Source organism: Daktulosphaira vitifoliae, unplaced genomic scaffold (genome assembly GCF_025091365.1).
Source record: "Daktulosphaira vitifoliae isolate Bord-2020 unplaced genomic scaffold, ASM2509136v1 Scaffold_2, whole genome shotgun sequence".
NCBI classification, from domain to species: domain Eukaryota; kingdom Metazoa; phylum Arthropoda; class Insecta; order Hemiptera; family Phylloxeridae; genus Daktulosphaira; species Daktulosphaira vitifoliae.
In genome coordinates this window covers 14,307,695-14,332,886 of record NW_026099573.1, presented here as the reverse complement: position 1 = coordinate 14,332,886, position 25,192 = coordinate 14,307,695, and the positions used below count along the sequence as shown (strand labels likewise).

Here is a 25,192-nt window from a genome sequence, read left to right as displayed (position 1 = left end):
AAAAAAAAAAAAAAAAAAAAAAAAAAAAACACATCATAGTAAAATTAATTCTCCGCTTCGCATCGAAGCTAAAAAAAAAAACACATCATAGTAAAATTAAAATTTGGGATTTTTAAATTTGTAATTTTTTTGGAGATTTCCCCCATTTACCGGGAACGATGGAAAATTTTTCAATTTTTAAGGGTAATGTCTTTGACTAGATACGATTTGTAATCTTTTTACGTATCGTTGAAAGAAATCGGTTCGGTGATAGTTGAGAAAAATTTGTAAGACACAAAAAAAAAAATATCTCATTGTAAATAAGATCGAATCGAAGCTAAAATATGATTTTTGTAAAAAAAAGTATTTTTTATATTTTAACTTTATAATGCTATAACTTTTTGAAAAATGTATGGATCATTATAATTTTTTTAAGATAAGTATTATTTATATTCTTATTTTATACAACATACTTTTTTTTAAATCGAACTATTCCTCTTTATGTATTTATATATTATAGATATACATATAAATCATAAAACTTGTAATCAGAATATAAATAAGGAAATAAAGAGATCATGTAGCTTTTGAAATAATCCATCAATTTTTTAAAATTAAACACTATCTACAGATTTACATCGAAGCGTTTTTTAAGATAGTGATTTTATTTAATCACTGTCAGATATCATCTATACTTAATCCAACTATGTCACGTCCCTACTATGCCGCGACCCTACTGTGCTACCGTTTTTTTCCTATTGGGGCTAAAAAAATATCATTCAGCAATAAATAACCTAGTTTGATAAGTATTTATACACTTACCATTTTTTTCTAATTATTAGAAGCGATGAACCAAAAAGTCATGCACTTTTTGAGATGTTGATGAGATTTTAAAATTTAAAACGTACTACTCCTACTATTTTTGACTTTGGAGCCACTAAACCGAATATAAATTTTAATTATTTTTAAACAGAACATTGTTTATATCATTATTAATCAAGTTTAGTGTGATATTCGAACCGGTTTACAAGTTAAGTTTGATTTGATAGTTCAAAATGGTCGATTGTTTTACTTAGCAACGGAACATTACATAATTCAAAGCAGAAATAAGGTTTTTTTGTATACTTTACGTTAAAAATAGAGTTATGTCAACAACTTATTTTCTATGAGTAATCAGTCTCTTAAGTAGATAATTTTTGGTGGGTATGGTATACTTTTAATTAGTTTCAAATGTGCATCGTAGCATTTTTTACTGACTCAGACTATCGAATAACAGATAAATAGAAATAATTATTTAATTAACAAAAATAAAAAAAATTCTATTATAAAAACTTATTATTTTGAGTGAATTTGAGCGGCTAGCATTAAAAGAATCACTCTGTATATTAATTTCGTCACGAGGAAGGAATATTCTATTTCTTTCCGTGAGTAAATCTATGGCGATGTAGTTCTTCACTAATATAAAGTACAACGATAACGATGGTAACGATAAAAAACTACTATTTTCATAAAAATTATTTTCTGTGCTAAACTTATTAACTATTAAATTACATAACACATTACTGATGTGGTTATTTTACGGTTAATGTCTGAAATAAAATGATGTGTACGTTTTCTAGTTAACGTGTACATTAACTGATGTTGGAATTTAGCCTTCAAGAAATTTGAATATTTTACAAATTAACTAATGTTTAATAAATTGGAATGTGGTAGTTCAATAGTTCTATTTTTAAGAGGGTTGTTGTTATTTAATTATCTACTTGCATTTTTATATGTAGCAGATATTCTTTAAGTTAAACTGAACAATTTAACTTTCCAATGTTCTATTTAACATAATAAATTTATTTAATTGTATATAGAGTAGTTATTTGCCTTTAATATAAATATTGATAACCATAAATAACAGAAATCATAGTAAAGTAGTGATAAAATGAATGTTTGGTTAAAGTTAAATTTTACAATACATTTTTTCTTTTTTTTTCATTTATTTTATTAAAACTAAGATTACAAGAAAATTTGACCTGTCATTTAAGTATTTTTTCGTTGCTGTTATCACTAACGTGAGTAGTAGGAGGGGAATTTACCGTGATGAATCGGACACGTCGTCTTACACCACAGCGTATGCCACTGTGGCAATGCAAATATAATGATAAGGTACGGTTTTTATTTACCGATTACTGAAACATTAAAATATCATTAAAAATTAACATGTTCTTCGTGTACATTTCGCAACTGGCAACTGGTATTCTCTGAGACTGTTTTGTGTTCTTAAGACAGACATACAAAAACAATATATTACAACGTGTGCTTCTTGATAGCAAACATGCCAACCGTACAGTTTTTTTCTTTACGAAAATGCTAAAATAGTGTAACAGAATATTTGAATTTTAGTAATCATATATAGCGACAATAATGTCGTTTTATTTAATTATTTTCATTATTAGTGTAATAAATTTTGTATATTCCAATCAAGTAGTGTCTAGATTCGAATACAAGTACAGTTTCAAACCCCCATACTTGGCTCAAAAAGACGGATCTGTACCATTTTGGGAGTATGGCGGAAGTATGTAATAATATATTTAATTTATTAAAATAGTTTATTTTTAAATATGATTGATGTATTTTATTATTTTTAATGTAGTAAAAATTGAGATTATAAATTTTTTCCTTTGTTTTCAGATGCAATTGCTAGTGCAGATAATGTAAGAATTGCCCCATCCCTTAAAAGCCAAAAAGGTTAGTACTTATATTTACGTCACAATCGACTTATAAAATTATAATTTGCCATGTATAAAAAAAAATCCCTAAAATAATGTTAGTAATTTTTTAATAGTTCATAGTTATATCCTCTACAAGAAAGAAATTAAAACGTTTTTATGAAATCAGAATAGAGTCAGAGTTTATGTTCTAAGAAATAGAACTTTGTATTTAATTTTTATTGAAATTTTAGAATGAATTTTATGTATTAATTACAGTATTGAATAGATAGTATATGTATCAAGAATACTTGAATTTTAGTTAATGTAGTCTGAGAATAAATATATGAAATAATTTCCATCAAATATTTTTACAAATATTGTTTGATATGATTTGAAATAATTATTAAAATTATTCTCAAAAGTAATAACTGTAGATGTGAAATGTGATATAATTTTAATTAGCTGATCTAGAAAACTTGCTTATTAAAAAATGCTAATTTAATTATTAAATAAATATTTGTTTCTTTTACTAATAGTATTTTGTAATAAATTAGTAAATTTATAAACATCATTACTTCCTTTTAAAAAAATATTCATAAGTTTGTCACTGTATACGAATAAGAATAATTTGAAATTTATTAATTTAAATATTTGTCAAAATTTTTTGACAATTTTGACATTGAGTTGCAATTTTTTACAACTCAAATTTTTATTATTTATTAAATATTATCTATAGGTGCAATATGGACAAAAACTCCAACTACATTTGATTGGTGGACTGTAGAAATAAATTTTAGAGTTAGTGGAAGAGGAAGAATAGGTGCTGATGGCTTGGTTTGTTTTTATAATTGATACATTTATGTAGATAAATTTCTTTTATTATAATATTTTTAGGCTTTTTGGTACACAACTTCTAAAGGTGATTATCAAGGACCCGTGTTTGGCAGCTCTGATAAATGGAATGGATTGGGTGTGTTTTTTGACTCATTTGATAATGATGGCAAACATAATAACCCGTATATTATGGGAATTGTAAATGATGGATCTAAAGTTTTTGATCATGCTAAGTAAATTTTGCTTTAAATAATGTTTTTTTATTTAATAGTGAACAATAAGTAAAAAATTTTCTATTTACCTAGTGATGGTTCTACACAACAACTATCTGGGTGTTTACGAGATTTCAGAAATAAGCCGTTTGCAACTCGAGCAAAAATTGAATATTATATGAACACATTAACAGTAATTTTTTAATGTTATATCAAGTAGATTTTATTAGTTAGTCATAAAATTGATAATTTTTTCTAGGTTTTCTTTCATAGTGGAACTACCAACAATGCTGATGATTTTGAAATTTGCTTTAGAAGTGAACAAATTTACTTACCTAAAAATGGATATTTTGGTGTCTCAGCTGCTACTGGTGGACTTGCAGGTACATATTTAAATATTTAATAACATTTTTTATAAATACTTTTATTGAAATAATTTTTCACTTTTCAGATGATCATGATGTAAATCATTTTTTGACATACAGTCTATATCCTCCAGGAACAACATTTAAGACTGCTGGAGCACCTCCTCCCACATCAGTTGATGAAGAGCAAAAGTTGACTAAAGAGTATGCAGATTATCAACGTAAATTAGAACAAGAAAAAGAGGAGTATGTATATGACACAATTATTATATTTATTAATCAGTTAATATTTTTAATTGATTAAATTATTAATATTAAAAAATTTCTTGATCAATTAAATTTATTTTTAATTGAGTAAAAAACTATTTTCTTTACAAATAAAATTTTATGTAAAAAAAGAAAATGATTGAATGTTTTTTATCATATATGAAGATAGTGATACAACATATTAACTTGTATCATAATCCTACATTATAAATATTACAACTGACAGAAAAAATTGATAATAATCATGAGTATTTTGAGAATTCTATATTTGACAAACAACATGGAAATTAGCTAATATTCTTTACAAGTTGATATCCAGCATAACGCTAAGTAAAAAAGTTAATTAAGTTATTTAGTTTCACATATGTTGGCGGCACATCATATTACTTCAGATTTACGGAATTAATTATTATAGCAGATCGGCACTTCTATATCCGTCACCACTGTTATGTTCAATCTGCGTATTTATCCTTTGTTCGCTAGATAGCATTTTCCAGTTTTCACTTATAAAATTATCATATTTTTTGTTCAGACCATATATTATCGTTTAGATGGCATTTGGTGTTGATATAATAAAACAATAATTGCTTATATCCCAACAATAACACAGCTGAATTCTGTGTAAAAATTTGTGAAATAAAAAAAAATAATGAATCATTTATAAAAATATTTAGCTCTATAAAAGTGTTATATCATGAATAAATGTTAAGTAAATTAAATTTGAAATACATTTATTCTGTCTTAATAATTTATTTACTTAACGAGATCTTATTTTGAAAACTAAACATCTTCATTATAATACTTTAAATTTGGTACTTAGGATTTCATTATTAATTTTTAAATATATATTTTATTAAATCTGACATATTTATTTGTTAAATAAGGTATTGCTTAATAAATAAATTATTGAGATAAAATAAATATATTTTAAATTTAATTTTTTTAACATATACTCATTATCATTTTTATTGTGCTTAAAAATTTTATTAATTATGTAAGTTTTATTACACTTAACAATTTTTTACATGGAGTTCGATAGTGTTCTTGTTGGAGAATAAATCAAAGTTTTGATATTATTTGAGAACCATTATATTCATATCATTTTTGAATTGGAATAGAAGGGATTAAATCTATTATCAGAATTGGATTGAATTTTACTGAGCTTAAGTTCATATTTCTTAAAACTTGAATAATAATATAATAAATATCATTCTATCTAAAATTTAAATGTTAACTCAGGCATACACAAAATCATAATTGTACCTCTGATTTATATAATAAGTTATACATGTTATTATAGATATCAAAAGCAACATCCTGAAACTAAAGTAAAACACGAAGAAAACGAATTTGATGATTGGTTTGAAACTGATAGTCAAAGAGAACTAAATCAAATATTTTCTGGACAAAGTGCTATTGTAGATTCAGTGAAAGTGTTAAGTCAAAAACTTGATGAAGTTGTTGGGCGTCAAGAAAGAACTCTTAGTTTGTTATCAACTGTTCAGTCTTCTTTAGCACTTGCTGGCACAATGGTTGGACAACAACCAAATGGTAAAATAGTTAATTGTTAAGTTATAAAATAAAAATTATTCATAATATTTAAATTACAACTGTTTAGCACAAGTACCTCAAATGCAAATGAATACAGGAATAATGAGACAAGATGTTGAATCTTTAATTAATACTCAAAACAATATAATTAATTCTATTAGAGAAGTCAGGTTAGTTATTAATATTATTATTTATATTTTTTAGTTAATATTATATTAACTTAAAAAATGATTATTCATTATTTACCTTTTTGAAAAAAAAATATCATAGAAACATTAATGTATTAACACAAGAAATGGATTTATATTCTTTCTTAAAATTTTTAAGTTATTCTGAACACAAAACCCACCAGTATAAACTATCATTAATTGACTTGGAATCTAAGGAATGTGTTGTAACTAGTGGTATAGTTATGGAAGGCTATGGGTGGGTTTATTTCCCTCAAATAAAAAAATATATGTTATTAAATGTTTCATCAGGAAAGTTTTACAAACTTGGACCCATTTAAAATGGTTTAAATGAAATTTATTAATCCATATAAATACGTTCTGTGATTATTATGTATGCTCTACAGTAGTAGTAAAATAATCCACCAAAAATAGCATAGTTTTGTTATTCAATAATAGTATTTTTTTAGAACAACATATATTTAATATAGTTATAACTATGAAATTTTTATCAAAGAAAAATTATATTCAATTTTTTATAAAATTGAAATTATATATTTTTGTTTAGCTTATTACCCAAATATTTGAGAATGATATAAAAAAAAATTGTATAATTAATTTAATCTTTAGTTAAGATAACTTTAAAAAAAAGAATTATCAATATTTTATAGTTTTATAATAATTTAAATTACTATTTAATTGAATTTTTTATCTAGATTAATAAAAATAGTTTAAATTAATAGTTAAAAATTAATTCAGATTAATCTTTAAAAATATATATACCTGTTTTTATGATTTATTTTATTATTTATTCTTTGTCAATATGTCAATTATTTCAATTTTTACAAAAAGATAAACTTTTTAATGAGTAAAATATTCATTTTTAGAAATTATATAGTAGAAGTACATACAAAGGCTGATAACATAATTAGAAATCAAGCCCATCAACCAACTGCTCAAGTTCAACCTGTTGGTGGATACGATTCTATATCAATGATGAATGAAATTAGAGACTCTCTAAATATAATTAAACATGCACAAACTGCACAAAAACCACACCATGCACAACAAATGTCATGCCCTACATGTGCATCAAATACTATTATTATTGCTGTTGCAGTTTGTCAAACTTTATTATTCATAATTTATGCAATTTATAAGTAAATCGAATTTAATGCTTTAAAGTTTAACTCATTAATTTATCTTGAAATTTTCGTTTTGTAGGAATAATAAGGAAACACAAGCGAAAAAATTCTATTAGAAATAGAATTGGCACATATTAGTGAAATTATCCAATAAAACATTCCGCCATCATTGGTATAAAACATATAAAATCATTTTGTTTTTGTCTTTGGATAAAGTTATATTATATTAATATTGTTTATTGATAAGTACCAAGATTTTTAAATATAATTGTTTTTATATTTTGTTGCATTTAAAATTAAGTGTTGTGATGTACAAAATTATACAATAATAGTAACATAATCTCATTTAAATAAATATTTTTGTGTTTTAATATATAAAATTTTCTTATTATTTTTTAATAAAAATTTTTAGATTTGTTAAGTAAAGCATGTAGAATATCAGACTCGTATCACTTGGTTTAGAAACAAATTTTTGTGACATAGTAGTTCCCTCTGTCATCGCCTCAATTATTCAGTTATTAAAAAGGTGTTATAAACATTAATTATAGTAATAATAAATGTATATGTTAGTAATTGTATGTTTATAAATGTACAGATATTTATACAATCAACTAGATACTAGTTAAATGTGATCCACAGAATAACAAGTATATTTTTATTTTAGTATAGTTTTATTTTCAACTCGTTTATAATTATTATACAATTGATATATAATTTTAAATATAATAGTAAATATTTTTAAAATGGAAATAGCAACCCATGTTCTTGACAGTGGATTCAAATGGTCAAATACATAATAAAATATTTATGTTTTTTTTAGAAAAGTAAAAAAAACATAATAAATTAAGAACACATATCATATAAAGAAGACTTAAATTTAAAAAATAAATATAGGTACAGGCTATTTGGATATTTCTGTACTCAGAATAATTTTAACCTGCACACAATTTTTATAGGCACTGGGTAACAACAATTCACGCAAATAAACACAAATATATAATTAAATGTATATTCTTATCATTAACGTAGTGGTCGAAGTGGCTAAAATTAAATGGAAGGATGCCCTCTTCAGTTTTGTTTTATTCCATTATTATTTTTGGTTGGTAAATTAAATGTTAATACTGTTGGTGAATTTTAATAATCTTAATTTAAAGAAAATATTATGAATACTTAAAACAAATAATTAAACCTACAATACTATAGTATATTAATTTTAATTTTATTAATTAAATAATAGCAATACAAAATTACAATTTATAATAGAAAAAAAATGTTTATAAATCAATAAACCTTATGTACATTGTATAATATTAAGGGAGTGTATTATTTTATATATAATAAGTGGAGGGATAAATAATTTTAATTTAAAAAAAATAGAGTGATACTATCACTCTGTAACCACCACTTCGATCACTTCATTAATGTGATTTAGATTATTCTAATACTTAAATGCGTTCCTCAAAATAGATATACCTTGATATTTTGTATTACAATGAATTATAAAAAAATAACACGTTTGTGAAAAAACTTATCAAGTACTAAATTAAAGTGCAAGTGGATGTGTGCATCATTTCAGACAAGAACATCGGTGTACCCGCTCCAAGTCCACCGTCTGTTTTTTCTTGTTCATTATCTTGATCATATTCACAATCAAAATATCGGCTCTGTTATGGAAAAAAATGTTCATAACTTAAGTCATAAGTTTAAATATAAATACTATTAGGATTGGAATAGCACCAAATTATATAGTAAGAAACAGTAACGTATATACGATTTTTCAATTTCAATTTTAGGGCCACTGGATATACCACTAACAAGGAAAATGATTTTTACCAGTTCTTTTACTATCTTAAATTTTATTTTTGTGCCTATTAGGGGGGAGGAGTGAATATCTAATTTTCCTTAATTTACACAAATTGATTTTAAAATTTGGTCTTAATCGTGGCCCTTATTTCCTAATACTATTAATGGATTTATTATTGAGGCCCAATGGAAATACTCCCTTTGACTCAATGGGTTTGTCCAAATCATACTAAATATATTTGATTAATTTTACCTGGCAATCTAAACACCGACAGTGATCACTCATTTTACATGTAATACCCCATTGTGCTGCTACTGCTTTATAAAACTCTTTACTGCTTTTATGAAAAATTTCTTGTCTAACTGGTGAACTAACGTTATTCTCATGGTCCTGCTCTGATTCGATACATTGTTTCTGATTGCAATTTCCAGCTGCTGCGTAATTTTCTTCGTCTATCATCATTTGACCTTGTTCTAAGGATTGTCTCTGTAAAAATATTATTTATAAAGAACAAATTTTTTTAGTAATTTTAATAATTAATGTCTTTTATATACATTGATGTAGTTGTAACCTGAAAGGTAGGTTTAGTTAATTATTATTTAGTTTTACTTGAGTACATCTCGTTACTAGACTTATGTGTCAAAACTCCAGTTGTATGGTCAAATCCAATGGTCTACTATAGAATGCATTCATTATTAACACTGGACTAGAACAGGGAAATGCTCTCATACCAATTCTCTTCAACATTGCTTTTGAAGGAGGTGGTTAGAAACGCATTAAATACAGGTATAGGAGTCAAACTACAAGAATTTAAGACTATCAAGCAAAAATCATACATTGATAATACAGTAATACTGCACCAATCTAAGTTATAATCTAATATTGGGAGAATATGAGCGAAGAAAGAACGAAGAGATTTTAAGCATGTTAAAGGATTCAGAGATAATAAATATAAAGAAAAGTAAAAGAATAAACTGGACAAGACAGTATGGAGTATTAAAAATAAACAATCGGTCAGTTATAAAATCACCAGCTATAAACCGAAGAGCAAAAGACCATTTGGCCGTATAAAACTAACATTAATAGACATAATATATAAAGATATGTTAGGAATCCTGAACGGTAAAGTGCTAGCCAGTGACAGAGACAGATGTAGAAAGTAGTGGTTGCGACGAAATAACAAAACAAAAAAGTCACACAATTTTGAAATATTATTTTTGTCGACTAAATAATTTTTATAGTATTAATATTGAGACAGCCCTTTAGTTATGTAATTATACTTCACATTGTCGTCGTTCAATTCCAAGTATACATTTAGTATACTAAGAAACGAGCTTTGTAATTCTACAATTTAGTTCTCTCCTACCACCTCTATTGGTTAAAAAGTAACATTTTTTTTTGAGTAGTTGATGAATTAAGCATATCATACATTATGTATATATTCTAACCAAATTTTATTGTTCAAATTTTTTAGTCTTACTAAAAATGTCTATTTATAAATTGATGGCTACCTTCAATTCAAAAACCCTAATACGTGTAACCCAAATACGTCACTGATTAAACTTAATATAAATTTCTAATATTATACTCTCAGGTTAAGATATTAAAATATATTAATAAAATAACAAAAAATGTAATTATAAAAAAAGTTCTTTCTTACTTCAGCCAAACTATGTTTGTAACTTGGAGGAGGCGATGGCGGTATTTGTTGTAAACCCATACAATCCATGCTACTGCACCCGGGAGTACATTCCTCTGGAGAGGGTAGGGGTTCTTCATTTTTTTTTGTTTTGTCTTTGTGTTTTTTTTTATCTTTTTTCATTTTAAAGCAATTCACTTGAAAGGAAGTGTTAAATCTACCTCAGAATGCACACAACTTCTTAAGCTATTCGTTTTAAATAATACTTAATAACTATCGCGAAACCATAAAATTGTGTCATTATTTTGATAATAAAAATGATTTACCTCTATAATTTATGTGTTAATAAATTGATTTTAATAATTATAAGTGGTTAAAAATCTTTATTTGAATGTTATAAACGATAACTTACAATAATTACATTAATGTTGTGTTGATTAACAATTCGAATTGTTTTCTGTGTAGTGACAATTTATAATTACTATGATTTTATACTCCGCACATGTATTAACCCTTTCGATCGACTTAACTTCTCAGTTTATAAACATTTTATGTACCACATAGGGTGTTATGCCCAACGCTGATATTATATTGATCTCGTCCTCGTTTGACGGTGGCAGCAGTCCTGTTTTTCTTAAAGCGCACGCCCACACTCGTTATTGTTTTTTCTTTGCCCAGTAAAATAGATAAATAAATACGTTACGCTATAATAATATTCATTTACTACGGTAATACCGGTAACTAATTATAAACATCATGGTCGCAATTTAATATGTTAACTAATTTAAAAGTCATATATATGACTGTAAAATTAGTTAACATTAAAATAAAGTCATAAATATACAGTATATACTATGTCTTATAAGATCCAATAAGCCGATTATACAACATAACATATTAAAAAAATTTACCAAGGCTTATAAAATATTGAAATATGATCTTGAAATAATGGTAATATACAATTTTATAAAGACATATTATTATTATTTTCTAAAGATGTGTGATGAAAACGTAAGACTATCTATTAATTTATTTTAAAAAATGTTATGATTGTAGTAAATAGTATGATTGCCATACTCCCCTAACCCACATGATGTGGGTTTACCCTGCCCTAAATAGACGGGAGGTGTACACAGTCGGGGGATATGGTGAAAGGCATATGTCTCCCATCCCATAGCATGGTGAAATGTTAAGAGTGTAATGGAGGGAGCTCTCTCGTGATAGTAGATATCACAAGTATGGGGGGTTAATCTACATGTGGGGGTACATAAGAAGGGGGGCATATATTATGAAAAAATGAATACTTTTTAGAAATTACTTATTAAATTGTAATTAATAAGTAATTATGAGATAAAAATGTTTAAGTGGTGACGGAATGTGCTTTGCCATTCGCAGAGTTTATAATTGATTTTGTTACATTTAATGAATATTTTCGCATAAAAGACGGACTATTACTCGAGTAAAATTAATAGTGTTGTGTCAGTTAAACGTCTTAAAAATGTTTTCTTGTGACAATTGTGAAAAAGTGTTACCATTCAAACATGGACTGGTACGTCATCTAAATGGTATACGGTTGGGTATACGATTTAAATGTTATTTATGTCCATCTACTTTTTCGGACAAATGGGCACTCTCGCGTCATGTTAAGACAATTCGCCGTAAGTATTACAATTATTATTTAATAAATAGTAACATTAAAAGAGAAAATTTATTATTAATTAAACACAGGAAGATCCATTTGTAATTTATGCCGATTTCGAGAGCCTGTTGATCAAATCCAACAAAGATATGAATGAAAACACAAATTATATACATGATCATGTTGCAATGAGCTATGGATGATACTTACAGTATAATACATAATAGTATACTATTATAATAGTATTACTAGTATTATATAATACATACAGTATACTTGTCTATGGATACATAGTAAAAGCGGCCGACAGTGTACCCATAGAATTATTACAACAGTTTAATATTCAAACGACGCCTAAAATACATAGAGGTAATAAAAGCAGTGGGCCTAGGGAAGTAGCCACTCGTTTCATGGATGACGTAACTGAAGTGGCATTGAAAATTGAACAGTTGCTTAAGACGAACGTTGATATTTGTATGACACACGAAGAAACTGAAGAACATATAAAGAAAACCTGCTGTGACTTGTGTAAAGGTAGTTTTACAGAGAAAAATCATAAAGTAACAGACCATAATCATTTGACAGGTAAATCATACACATAACTGTGTTAAATATAATGTAATTAATATAAAAAGAATAATTTATATATAATGTATATATATATATATAGGTAGTTTTAGAAAAACGCTTCGTAACAATTGCAATTTAAAATTAACAGCGCCCAAGTTTGTTAACGTATATTTTCATAATCTCAGCTCGTACGACGGTCACTTTGTAGTTAAAGCCCTTGGAAGAGATACTAGTAGAATCAGTGTAATACCTGCTACAGAAGAAAAATATATTTCTTTTTCAAAGTTTGTTTCAAACAAATTTTCGCTAAGGTTCGTTGATACATTTCGTTTTATGGGTACTAGTTTAGCGGCTCTTGCTGACATATAATTATTCGGAGAAACCGCAAAAGGGTTTTCAGCGGACGGCGACATTGATTTAGTGACCCGTAAAGGCGTGTTGTACCCGTATTCATACACCTTTAGCTGGGATGTACTAGAAGGAAAACAATTACCGTCAAAAACCGATTTTTATAATGAACTGTCAGAAACCCATATTGGTCATGCCGAATACGAACATGCGCAAAACGATTGGCAACATTTCAATTGTAAAACGCTCGGTGAGTACTCTTATCTGTACCTGAAAACTGACGTAACAATACTTGCGGACGCTTTTACGAATTTTCGCAAGTCTACTAAAATATAAATTGGAACCGGCCTGTCTTTTGACGCTATGTTGCTGCATACGGGCGTTTCACTAGATCTCATAAGCGATTATGAACAGCAACTTTTTATTGAGAGGGTAATACGTAGAAGAATGACAACTTCGGTGTTGAAACATGCCATAGCCAACAATGAAAAGACACCTCATTATGATATCAAACAACAAAAATCTGAAATTATATATCTGGATGTCAATAATTTGTATGGTTGGAGTATGTCTCAACATATGCCATGTGGTGACTTTAAGTGGTTAGCCGTGGACGACGAAACAAAAATTTTAAAGACAGCGGAAGAGTTACCGACGGATTCTCTTGTAGGGATGGCCCTTGATGTGAAGGTGTCGTACCCGAAAGAATTACATGATGCCCACAACTAATTGCCGTTGTTTCTACCTGAACGAAAATGTCTACCTAATTCACGGGTCAAAATACTGTTGTCTACTTTCAATCGGAAAGAAAACTACGTTGTACATTAACTAAATTTAAAACAGGCTATGGCAAACGAGTTAAAAGTAGAAAAGGTAATTCATAAAATAATATTTTAAAAATATAATAATAACATGTTATTAAATTACAGGTGCATAAGGTGTTACAATTTAAGCAGTCGACATGGCTATCAAAATATATACAACTCAATACGGAGATGAGACAGAAAGCCAAAAATGATTTCGAAAAAGACTTTTTCAAATTAATGAATAACGCTGTTTTTGGTACGTTTTAAAATTAAATAAATATACAGGGTATTCAGTAAGTCAGGAAACGGGTATCTATTGTTCTCATTGTTACAAACAATGAGAACAATAGATACCCGTTTCCTGACTTACTGAACACCCTGTATATAAATTTAATTTTAATACGATTTCCTTTGTTAACAGGTAAAATGATACTCGGTTAAAATATAATTGATTGATTAATTGACTCACATAGTAATAAAAACTATGCTTATTGAACTATACCTGTTCATAGCTAATACTTCACCCTCTTACATGTATAATGTTATACAGGATGTTCAGTAAGTCAGGAAACGGGTTTCTATTGTTCTCATTGTTTGTAACTAATAACTCAATATCTAATATTACAACTGACTGTAATAAAATCGGAGTTCAAGACTCCCGAGGGTGTAACAACGGAAATTACAATACCGACGGGATCACATGAATTGGCACAGTTAGAAACCGTATTAAGAAAACTGTTGGAACCATACGTTCAATTGTTTTCTTTAGTTACATTGAAAAGTGCTCTGACGTGTAGTAACACTATTGATTTTACGGTAACCGATAATATCGCGCGGTTATTAGGTTTTAATGAACAAGTTTATGGACCGAATATACGTCATGTTTCAACAAACATTGTTGATATTTTACAAGTTAATACTATATATGTCGAGTGTAATATAGCGACCGGTTCATATGATAATGGACAATCAAGCAAAGCGATCCATGCATTTTTTCCTTCTGTCCCAGCAGGATATAAAATTATAGAAGTACCTATATCGTTAGTTTATTATCCACTAAACACATCTAATGTATACAACGCTGAAGTTGCATTACGGTCTCAATCTGGTGAAATAGTTGATTTGAGAGGGGAAACTTTAACTCTCCATAGAACTATGACTCTTAAGTTTAATAATATATATTCAAGTGTTCGTCGTCCAATACGTAGTTCACAGTCGCCCAGAGCAAAGACAACATCATATTTACCTAAAAAGAAAGCCGCGAGAAAATCGCCGCTAAAAGAAAAAACGAATAAGTCCATTAGCTAACGTAATTTATCGTTTTTAAAATCGTAAAACGTTCTTTGAAATTATGGACGAATTATGTTTAGACGTGACGGAAAGTTACGTGGATCAGTGTAAAATAATTAGTCAACAGGTACAATCATTTTTATCGTATAGCTCCACTGCGCTAGGTAAAAATGATGAAATACAATTTGAAATTCGCAACATGGACAGTTACACTTTACCAAGTGCCAGTTATTTGTACTTGGAAGGTGAAGTGAAAAAACCTGATGGTATGAAGTCCAGTCCTAGATTTATTAACAACGGACTCGCATATTTATTTTCTGAAATACGTTATGAAATAAACGGTACTCAAATACAAAAAGTACGCAACCCGGACATTACATCTACTTTGAAAGGCTATTGCTCATATAACCCCGCTGATATTAATGAACTACACACTGCGGCATGGGACATTACTACTGAGGACAATAAAGACTTTTTCGACTGTACATATTTTTCTGGGATTATACCGCTGTCGCATATACTAGGGTTTGCCGAAGATTATAAAAAATACTCTTAAACTGCACCCAAAATTAATCAAATTGTTCGACGTGGACGAGTCTTCTGAAAAACTTAAATACAGCACGGGAACTTCTGATAATACTGAGGTTGTCAAGCTATTAGACACGAGTATCGCAGCAAAAGAAAAACTGTCTACAGTATCAATTAAACTAACAAAAGTTGTATGGAATATGCCAATCGTCAAAGTGACCGAAAAGGAACAATTAAAATTACTTGGAGTTAAAACAAAAGCTATATGATCTTTTATTTCATTATTTATATTCTGATTACAAGTTTTATGATTTATAAGTGTAATATATGAATAAATTTATATAAATATAAATAGTAATTATCCAAAAAAAATATAATGATCCATACATTTTTCTAAAAGTTATAGCATTATTAAGTTAAAAATATAAAAATGAATTATTTTACAAAAATCGTATTTTTTTTTTATTAACTTTGATATCTATTTTCACCACGAAGACAAGTCCAGAGGTCAAATTTTTTTTTCCATAATAAAGTATATTATATTACCTTTATTTAAAATATATATAAAAGTATCAGACCTTCCGGAACACTTTCAAAAGTAAAGTTGCAAAAGTTCTACTTTCTATATGCTTTTTTTAGATTTGAACCCCCCGTATATAGGGAAATAGTCTGATTAAAAAAAAAAGGATGTTGAATGAAAGATGTATTTGTGATCTTTTGACGTATCATTGAAAGAAATCGGTTCGGTGAGAGCTGAGAAAATGTGGTGACAAAAAAAAACACATCTTAGTAAAACCAATACCTTTTCAACTTCGCATCGAAGCTAAAAACAATTTCATAATTTAATACCTATTGCCGTGATCGACATGTCAAAGCAGAACGGTACAATAACAGTCTCGTCTTTAAACCTACGTATTGAAATTGAAGCATCAGCCGCGTTCCTTGCTAATACAACTGCATATGCTCTAGTAATTTCAGACAATGTATTTACATATACACCTTTTGACGGAACTGTCCGTATAATTTAAATTAATTTAAAAAATAAATTTTTTACACGTTTATGTAAACATTTATTATTAACCTTGTAATTATTATTATTATTATGAAATAAATATATTATATACAAATAACAACACTTTGTTTTTTATTTTAGATTATAAGTTTATTAAAAGAAACTAGTATAATATACAAAGTTATTGTCCATAAATTATTAATGTAGGTTAATTTTCTGACGTGAACCCAACCCAACCTTTAGGAATAGTATTGCATATTCTTCGTCATTCAAACTTCTTATAAAATTAACCATTTCATCATTGTTTGATTGTTGAATTTTAGGGCTCGACCATTTACCGTCGACGTATTGAATGATGCGGTCTATTTGATGGCATAATAGTAAACGTGTTTTTATTTTTCTTGATATTGCACTGTAAGTCCACAAGTCTATTAATGTTTTCGTTATTCAATAACACTCGACACCCATCGACCATCCTGAATTCTAATACTAAATGCATGGTATCGCGGTACAATAATTTGGATATATTAAAATCGACATTTTGATATAACACGATGTTCTCTCCCTTTACCGGAGGTGATTGTAGAAATAATGCTATTTCATCCATCATTCCATAAATAATATTTAAAAGGTCTGCTGACATACTAATATATCTTGAAGGAGTAATAATGCATACCGTAATATTGAAGTCCTCCTTTGGATTCAGGCCCACTTGCAAAAATTTTCTGTCGCTGAACGCAATAGTGTAACTTCTAGCAGTTACACTTCTCAGCTGGCGGTGTTGGTGCGATATAAATGTAACGTTGTTTTCTTACAGGTTCGGCAGCGATATTGTTCATAGAGTAGAGTCTTCTTCTTAGAGCTGATGGTTTTTGATGACTGTGACTTTATCAATGATTTCACGCTCATTTATGCAGAAAAATAAAAAAATTGTATAGGAGGTCAGCAAATCACAGATCACATATCACCGTTTACTAACCCATTCCTTCACCATTTAAACATTTTTATCTCATAATTACAATTTAATAAGTAATTTCTAAAAAGTATTCATTTTTTCATAATATATACCCCCCATACTTATGATATCTACTGTCATGAGAGAGCTCCCTCCATTATACTCTTAACATTTTACCATGCTATGGGATGGGGGACATATGCCTTTCACCATATCCCCCCGACTGTGTACACCTCCCGTCTATTTAGGGCAGGGTAAACTCGCATCATGTGGGTTAGGGGGTATGGCAATCATACTTTACACATCTTCTCTGGTGGCTGACGAGGAGCCACCCTTCAGTCTGCTACTTTTGAGCTAGACCGTGCTCACGAGTCTAAACTTTACTTCTTTTGTAGTTTACTAATTGGAGGGATTGGGTCTGACCAGTGTATCCAACGGGAGGAGGACTTGAGAAGAGCTAAAAACGACGAACTAGTCGTTAAAATATATTAGCTAATTTGTGTATACGTAGGGGTACTACCGACGTATGACAGAATCTAAATCTACTTGAAAAAAAATGAATGGGAACGGTATATTTTATTTTAAATATACGTTACTTCATCAGGCCTAGAAAGAAAATTTCCAAAGTTAAAAAAATTATCGTCGAACTTTTAAGTTACAAAATATAAATAAGTTGAAAAAGTTGAAAAAGTTAAATTTTGTAAAAAATTTGCTATTTTAAATTCCCTCCAATGAGCAGATTAAGTGTTAGATTTTCAAAAAAATGATATCAAATGAAAGGGAAATATCTAAGGTTTTAGTATAAAAAAAAATTATGTTGATGTGTTTATTTTTGAAAAAGTTATGGAAGTTTTAAGAAAAAAAAGTAAAAAAAATGACAAAATTTACCGATTTCTAAATTTGTAATTTTTTTTGGATATTTCCCCCATTTCCAGGGAACGAGAGAAAATTTTTCAATTTTTAAGTGTAATGTCTTCAACTAGATACGATTTGTGGATCTTTTGACGTATTGTTGAAAGAAATCGGTCCAGTGAGAGCTGAGAAAAAGTGGCAACAGACATAAAAAAAAAAGAACACATGGTAAAATTAATACCTTCTCAGCTTCGCATCGAAGCTAAAAACACTGATACAGTGTACAGTGTAATTCTTAAAGTAGACATAGTTTTCAAAAAATCATGGTTGAGTTAACTATTAAATTTTAAGTGTTAAAAAGTTAATAATTTACATTATAATTTATTTATAATGTCTTATTTCAATAATTCAAAATAAAAAAACAAAAATAATTAATTTATAAAGATAACTGAAACATATAAGATTTTTCCATTGATATATTCACTTAAATAAAAAAATATTATTCATTTTTTCATTTTTATTTAATTGTTAAAATTAAAAATAAATTATACATTTTAAATATATGAATGAATATTCCGTGTTATGTCAAAACATACTATTTTTAGATTTTTTTCATAGGTGTCGGGTAATAGGTCTTAGAAGTTAAGTAGATCCCCAGTTTACACATTATCCCCTTAAGCTTTAGTAAAATTTTATGCATTATTTTATAAAAATTAAATGTAGCCTCACCAAATTAGACCAATGTTTTTAATGGATATTTGCATATCATTTTAAAATTTTGTAAGACAGAAACTTATTAAGGCCCTGATTATCAGCTAATTATCCCTACTTTATAAAGGATAAATTTTATCCTTTTTTATTCCTCCAAATTATTGCTGTTTATACAGAAATAATTATTAAAAAATGGTAGAAAATTAAAATTTCTCTCTTTAATGATGTAGTAAATTACGTACAATATAACAATATATTAAAAAATTTTCTATTAATTACAACTAGGAAATAGATTTAATTTATTTTTATCGAAGTATCAAGTAAACTTCAAAATAAATAAACTATTTTTTTATTATATTAAGCATTTATTTATTATATAAGTATTATTAATGATGATGTAAATTATTATAATTTGTTTGAGAACTCCATCTTAACAAATACTTGGAATAGTGCTAGTATAATATTATTTAAATCTGAAAAAATAAATAGAATAAAATAATTATATTACTGCCTATAGTTATATTACTGCCTAACATTATCAACAGCATCTACATCTTCATCATCACTGATATCATCTCCAAACTCAATATCTTCATCCAAACCATCATCAACAAAAGTAACTGTATCATTGATACGAACTAAAGCATATAAAATTTGATTAGGCAAGATACTAAAATTAAATTTAATAATAAAAAAAAAAAAAAGGATATATATATAGTTACCAGTTTCAGGGAATTCTCCGTAAGTTTTCAAATTACGTGCTTCATCAGGAGTGTACTTTAATATAACATCAGCTTTTGTATCTTGATAATCACGCAAACCTATCAATACTATGTCACCTTGATTTATCCATACCTAGAATTTAAAAAATATACTGTTATAATTATAAAGTTCTAATTATAAATAAGATTATCAAATATATATTTATCAATACAACATATTTCTATTTAATTAGATAAAAAAGTATATAATATAATTTTTCAATATAATTAAGAACAATATTTTTAAATAACATATTAATATCAAGTTTTGGATTAGTTGAAAAGCTATTATTTTTATTCTGCCATTTTTTTCAATATATACTATACTGGACAAATTCTGCTATTTAATTAATCAGAAGATAAAATGTATCTAGTTATTGCTGTTAGCGTTATCATTTTGAAAAATTTTCCTGAATTTTAGTATAAAGAGGAGTCTCAAAAAATAACAGGTGCTATAAATTATGACAAGGTACATAATTAGCAAACTTATGATATAATTTAAAAAATGACTGTTCAATAACAACTTTAGAACCAGTACTTTAGAAGACACTTACATTTTAAAGTTATGACTAGAGATAATTTATTTTTATCACTAATAATTTTCTGGCATTATTTTCCATCCTCCTAGGTATAAAAATGAGAATAACTTCTGAAGTACTGATTTAATGTTGTTGTAATGTTTACAAACCCCACCAGTCATTTTTTTTAACTACATCATTATCTATTAAATAAACTAATTAATAATGTATGATACCTTTGGAATAATAGATAAAAAAAATAAAGTTAACACCCCTATAACTTATAAAGGATGATTCTAGAAAATAATTGTTAGCCGATAAATCATGTATTTATTTTGAGAGTAATTGGTTTATGATATTCCAATTATACTGTATTTACATAAAAATGACCTTTTTTTAGGAAACAATATATTGCTTACATCTTTAAACAAAAAATTGTTTGTTTTAATATACTAAATTGCATTAAATCAAAATGGATTTAATTATTGTGTTTTCATCTTTAAATTAATAACTTGGATGAAATCTTCCTTTTCGCAACCACCATTTTTTATAATTGCTAAATTTCTATTATATTTTTCTATCCTTATCAAAATACATTCACATAAAAATAGTCTAAAAATTTACCTTTTTTCTAAGCTTTCCTCGAATATGACAGAGCCTTTTTACGCCATCAAAACACATGGCTTCTAGACGTCCATTGCCTAACATTTTTGTGACTTGTGCATATTCTGAGAGTAAAAATAATACATAAAACTAATATAAAATAATTAAACTTGAATTTTTTCTATTTAATTAACACTATTTTTAATGTTATATCTTAATTTAATATCATGTTTTAATTTGTTACATTTTAAAGACATGCATAGTTACACATAATGCCTTCCATAGAGCTATTACTTTAGTGCTCCATGAACACATTTTATAATGGTCACTTTTACAGAAAAATGTATAACCTTTTATTTGAATTGACAAGTAAAATGAACAACTTTTAAATATATTATGGAAGATCAAATTTTTTCTTGCAGAGATGCCCTTTAAATTTTAGCACTCTGTGCCATTGCACACATAAATTATACCTAAAGTCAGCACTAGCTACAAATAGCTATACAAGCATTTTAGTGTAATAAATTATTCTACCAAACTTTTAATACCTTTATATTATGACAACCATAATAATTTTTAAACATTTTCAAATACTTAAAAATTGTAAAAAATAGTTAATAATATTATTAAAAGTTTTAATTAAAAAAAAAAAAGAACAATACCTTGACCATCTTCTTTAAAAACTAATTCACGTTTTTCGGTTTCATTTTCATTCTTACCACGTCTACGGTTTTTACCTCCTTTACCTGTGGTAATTAATAAATACATTTTAATTATTTAAGAGCAAGTGAACCAACTCTTTTAGAAGTTATAGGGCCAGGTATGAATATTTAATGTCAATTTCTACTTGCCTTTATTTTTGGGCATGATTAAATTTAATTAAACGTTTATACTTGTTCAACTATCTTAGATAATAATTTAATTCATATTATTTTACAAAAATGTACAAATTAATGTAGTAGTCAAAATATCAACAAATTACCTATAGATTCAGTCAAAAACTAACAAGTACAAGCAACTTGTTAAAATTATTTATCAAATCGGTATTAATTTTTATTATAAGCATAAGCATGGTTTTTTTTATCAAATTTTGTAATCATATCACTAAAAGTGATAATGAGCATAAAGTTTAAGGAGTGCCAACTAAAAAGATTAAGTAAGGGTTAGCAACAAAATTTAAATTATTTAAATACGGACAATGTTAATCTTATTTTTCATGAGTTAAGTAAATATTAATAAAAGCTTAATATTCACTATTAGCTTCGATGCGAAGCTGAGAAGGTATTGGTTTTACTATGATGTGTTTTTTTTTTTTTTTTTTTTGTGTCTGTTACCACTTTTTCTCAGCTCTCACCGAACGGATTTCTTTCAACGATACGTCAAAAGATCACAAATCGTATCTAGTCGAAGACATTACCCTTCAAAATTGAAAAAATTTCCCTCGTTCCCCGTAAATGGGGGAAACCTCCAAAAAAATTACAAATTTAAAAATCGCTAATTTTCGAAATTTTTTCAATTTTTTTTACTAAAAACTGCCGTAACTTTTTCAAAAATGAACATATCAATATAATTTTTTTTTATATAGATGCTTGATGTCTTTACTTATCAGTTGGTATATATTTTTTGTAAATTCGACCTTTTTTCTGCCCACAGGGGGGGATTTAAAATGACAACTTTTTCACAAAAAATTAACTTTTTCAACTTAACTTTTGAAAATGTTCCGGAAGGTCTGACACTTTTATATATATCTTAAATTAAAGCTAATGTAATATACTTTAATTTGAAAAAAAAAAATTTGACCTCTGGACTTGTCTTCATGGTGAAAACGGCTACCGAATGCTATTTTTGTGTGAAAATTTTCGATTTTATTATTTATATTATATTTAACTTTATAATGCTATAACTTATTGAAAAGTTTATGGATCCACACAATTTTTTTATGAGAAATAATATTTTTTAATAAACCTTTTTTCATTCGACATACTTTATCTTAATCGAGATATTAATAAGGAACCAGCAGATCAAGTAGCTTTTGGAATAAAACACCAATTTTTTTAAAATTAAACACTATCTAAAGATTTGCATCGAAGCGTTTATTTTTGATAGTGATTTTAATCACTGTCAGATATCATTATACTTGATCCAACTATGGCACGTCACCACTGTGACGCGACCCCCCTGTGCTGGGTTTTTTTAAAGGCATACAAAAATTATTTACTCCTTCTATTTGACATCCAAATACTTATTTTAAAACTTGGCCTTATGTGGAATAATTAATTTCTACCTTCAGGACGTCCTTATTGTATGCCACATTCTGGTAGGAATACCTGGCTTCGTTGCAGTTACCCGAACGATTTTTTTTGCTTATTTGACGATTTACGATGTAGATGAATTTATTGGTGAGCAAAAATAAAATATATTGTTTTGCCCAAGATCCTGGAAAATCTTGGGCCGCCATTACTCATAATATAATATACTAAACATTGAACGATCATATAATTCACATTATTTTTAGCGTGAATTTAATTAAATTATTTTTTTTATACTCGTCGTGAATTAATACTTTTCCTGCAAAACACTTGACTTGTTACTTCGCTTAGTGGTCTGAAATTAAATTTTAGGCAAAGTCCCATTTTAAAATGTACTCAAAATATTAAAACAATTATAAAAACTCAATTCCAGTGTTTGACAAAATATAAAATTTTAAGGTCACATGGTAATCTCGTCGTTATTTATAGCTGTTTGAAGAATAGATATTGTTACCTTACGGTTATTTTATCTTATAAAAGGCCTTTCGTTTTCAATTTTAATTGATGACCTGTAGGATCGCTTGATACTAATAGCATAGTAACATTAAATCTTTTAAATATTACATCTCAAACTTTTTTCAATATGGTGAAGTCTTATTTTTCTATAATCTTTGTTTTTGGCTTTCCGGACTTCCGAAAGTTGATTTAGAAATGTATAACATGATTAAGCTGATGTATAGAATAGTAATGAATATATACAGGGTGATTTTTTTATCATAACCCACTCAATTACTTACAGAATAATAATAATTAAAAATTTTTTTCTTATTATTATCTTTAGTTACACATTATTCTTGAATTATTGACTATGTAATACTTTTTAAGTTCATCCCTTATGCCTGGTAAGGGTGTCAACTTTGTTTTTTTAAATGGTAACACATATTTTGAATTTAATAAAATGTTTGAGTTTTTAATTTAATAGTAAATGGCATTTGAATTTTTAATGAAACTTAATTTGTTTATTAGATATAAACATTTAAAGTTTCAAATTTTTGAGTTAATATACATGTATAATACACAAGGGTTTACAAATACAGGTAGCTAATTGATTTTTTATGACATCGATATTAGCAGGTACACAGCATTGTTATTATCAATGATAGTAAGGTACATTGTTGTGAGTTTATAAATACACTAACTGACAATACAGGGTGATTGACTAACTATGCCTCACGAATTATCTCTGAAAATATAAGAGTTATAAACAATTTTTTTTTTTTAATCATTATGGATCTTTGATGAGCTGTTTCACGAGAAAATTTAAATTTTTACCACCATCCCTTTTGCTTAAAAATAGTGTCAACTTCATATTTTCAAATGGCAACACTATTTTTTTTTTATACCATTATATTTAGTTTAATAAAAAAAAATGTTTTGTAAAAAAAATATTTTATTTTATTAAATATTAAGCGCTCCACGGCTCTCTAAAGTTTAGGGTTTATTAAGAAAAAATCATTACAGACGAGAACGTTATGGATCGTAAATCGATAAGCGCTACCACTTCTTATCGGTACACTAAATAATAACGATACTATATTTACCCGACTACTGTTTTATTTGTTAAATCCCCTAAACTTTAAATAGTAATATCTCGCTTAGAATTTATTAAAATTGATTTTTTTTTTTTT

The 25,192-nt window shown here is 27.3% G+C and overlaps 3 protein-coding genes and 1 long non-coding RNA gene across 6 annotated transcripts in view; 2 read left to right on the top strand and 2 right to left on the bottom strand.

The window, feature by feature from the left end:
• The first annotated feature begins 2,108 nt into the window (after window positions 1-2,108).
• On the top strand, window positions 2,109-7,599 carry LOC126897839 (protein ERGIC-53). Its single transcript, XM_050671751.1, has 11 exons — window positions 2,109-2,542; window positions 2,659-2,715; window positions 3,415-3,512; window positions 3,573-3,745; window positions 3,818-3,917; window positions 3,984-4,107; window positions 4,176-4,335; window positions 5,657-5,907; window positions 5,975-6,077; window positions 6,962-7,234; window positions 7,299-7,599. Exons 1-11 carry the CDS (start codon window positions 2,392-2,394, stop codon window positions 7,333-7,335), a joined length of 1,527 nt encoding a protein of 508 aa, XP_050527708.1. The 5' UTR covers window positions 2,109-2,391; the 3' UTR covers window positions 7,336-7,599.
• A 692-nt stretch (window positions 7,600-8,291) lies between these two features.
• On the bottom strand, window positions 8,292-11,268 carry LOC126897851 (uncharacterized). 2 transcript variants are annotated; one of them, XM_050671776.1, is made up of 4 exons: window positions 10,989-11,268; window positions 10,684-10,908; window positions 9,276-9,509; window positions 8,292-8,883 (listed from the first exon to the last, which is right to left on the bottom strand). In XM_050671776.1, the coding sequence occupies exons 2-4, from the start codon at window positions 10,843-10,845 to the stop codon at window positions 8,758-8,760; spliced, it is 522 nt and encodes a 173-aa protein (XP_050527733.1). In that variant the 5' UTR covers window positions 10,846-10,908; window positions 10,989-11,268; the 3' UTR covers window positions 8,292-8,757. The 2 variants fall into 2 exon arrangements, with proteins under 2 accessions (XP_050527733.1, XP_050527734.1); XM_050671777.1 differs by having other exon boundaries at window positions 11,075-11,268.
• Window positions 11,269-11,564: 296 nt separating this feature from the next.
• On the top strand, window positions 11,565-14,300 carry LOC126897853 (uncharacterized). Its single transcript, XR_007702213.1, has 3 exons — window positions 11,565-12,886; window positions 12,972-14,092; window positions 14,149-14,300. It is a non-coding gene; the product is annotated as an uncharacterized LOC126897853 (long non-coding RNA).
• Window positions 14,301-19,705: 5,405 nt separating this feature from the next.
• The window catches only part of LOC126897849 (eukaryotic translation initiation factor 1A, X-chromosomal-like), an 11,824-nt gene continuing 6,337 nt past the window's right edge, over window positions 19,706-25,192 (bottom strand). Inside the window, exons 1-6 of one of the 2 annotated variants that reach the window (XM_050671774.1) lie at window positions 22,107-22,309; window positions 21,918-22,001; window positions 21,277-21,380; window positions 20,096-20,228; window positions 19,908-20,011; window positions 19,706-19,846 (exon numbers count right to left, since the gene is read on the bottom strand). In XM_050671774.1, the coding sequence (XP_050527731.1) occupies window positions 19,841-19,846; window positions 19,908-20,011; window positions 20,096-20,228; window positions 21,277-21,380; window positions 21,918-22,001; window positions 22,107-22,122 (447 nt within the window). In that variant the 5' untranslated portion in view covers window positions 22,123-22,309 and the 3' untranslated portion in view covers window positions 19,706-19,840. Of the gene's footprint in view, window positions 19,847-19,907; window positions 20,012-20,095; window positions 20,229-21,276; window positions 21,381-21,917; window positions 22,002-22,106; window positions 22,310-25,192 lie in introns of those variants that run through there. The other variant, XM_050671773.1, reaches the window with a different exon arrangement.

What these genes read in the sequence shown, in the direction of transcription:
- LOC126897839 (XM_050671751.1), top strand. Translation starts at nt 2,392, where the DNA reads ATGTCGTTTTATTTAATTATTTTCATTATTAGTGTAATAAATTTTGTA. An exon ending in AAAGTTTTTGATCATGCTAA is followed by an intron (nt 3,746 to 3,817) that starts GTAAATTTTGCT and finishes CTATTTACCTAG; the next exon opens with TGATGGTTCTACACAACAAC. An exon ending in TTAGAACAAGAAAAAGAGGA is followed by an intron (nt 4,336 to 5,656) that starts GTATGTATATGA and finishes ATGTTATTATAG; the next exon opens with ATATCAAAAGCAACATCCTG.
- LOC126897851 (XM_050671776.1), bottom strand. Translation starts at nt 10,845, where the DNA reads ATGAAAAAAGATAAAAAAAAACACAAAGACAAAACAAAAAAAAATGAA. An exon ending in ACAAACATAGTTTGGCTGAA is followed by an intron (nt 9,510 to 10,683) that starts GTAAGAAAGAAC and finishes ATATTTTTACAG; the next exon opens with AGACAATCCTTAGAACAAGG. An exon ending in GTCGGTGTTTAGATTGCCAG is followed by an intron (nt 8,884 to 9,275) that starts GTAAAATTAATC and finishes TTTCCATAACAG; the next exon opens with AGCCGATATTTTGATTGTGA.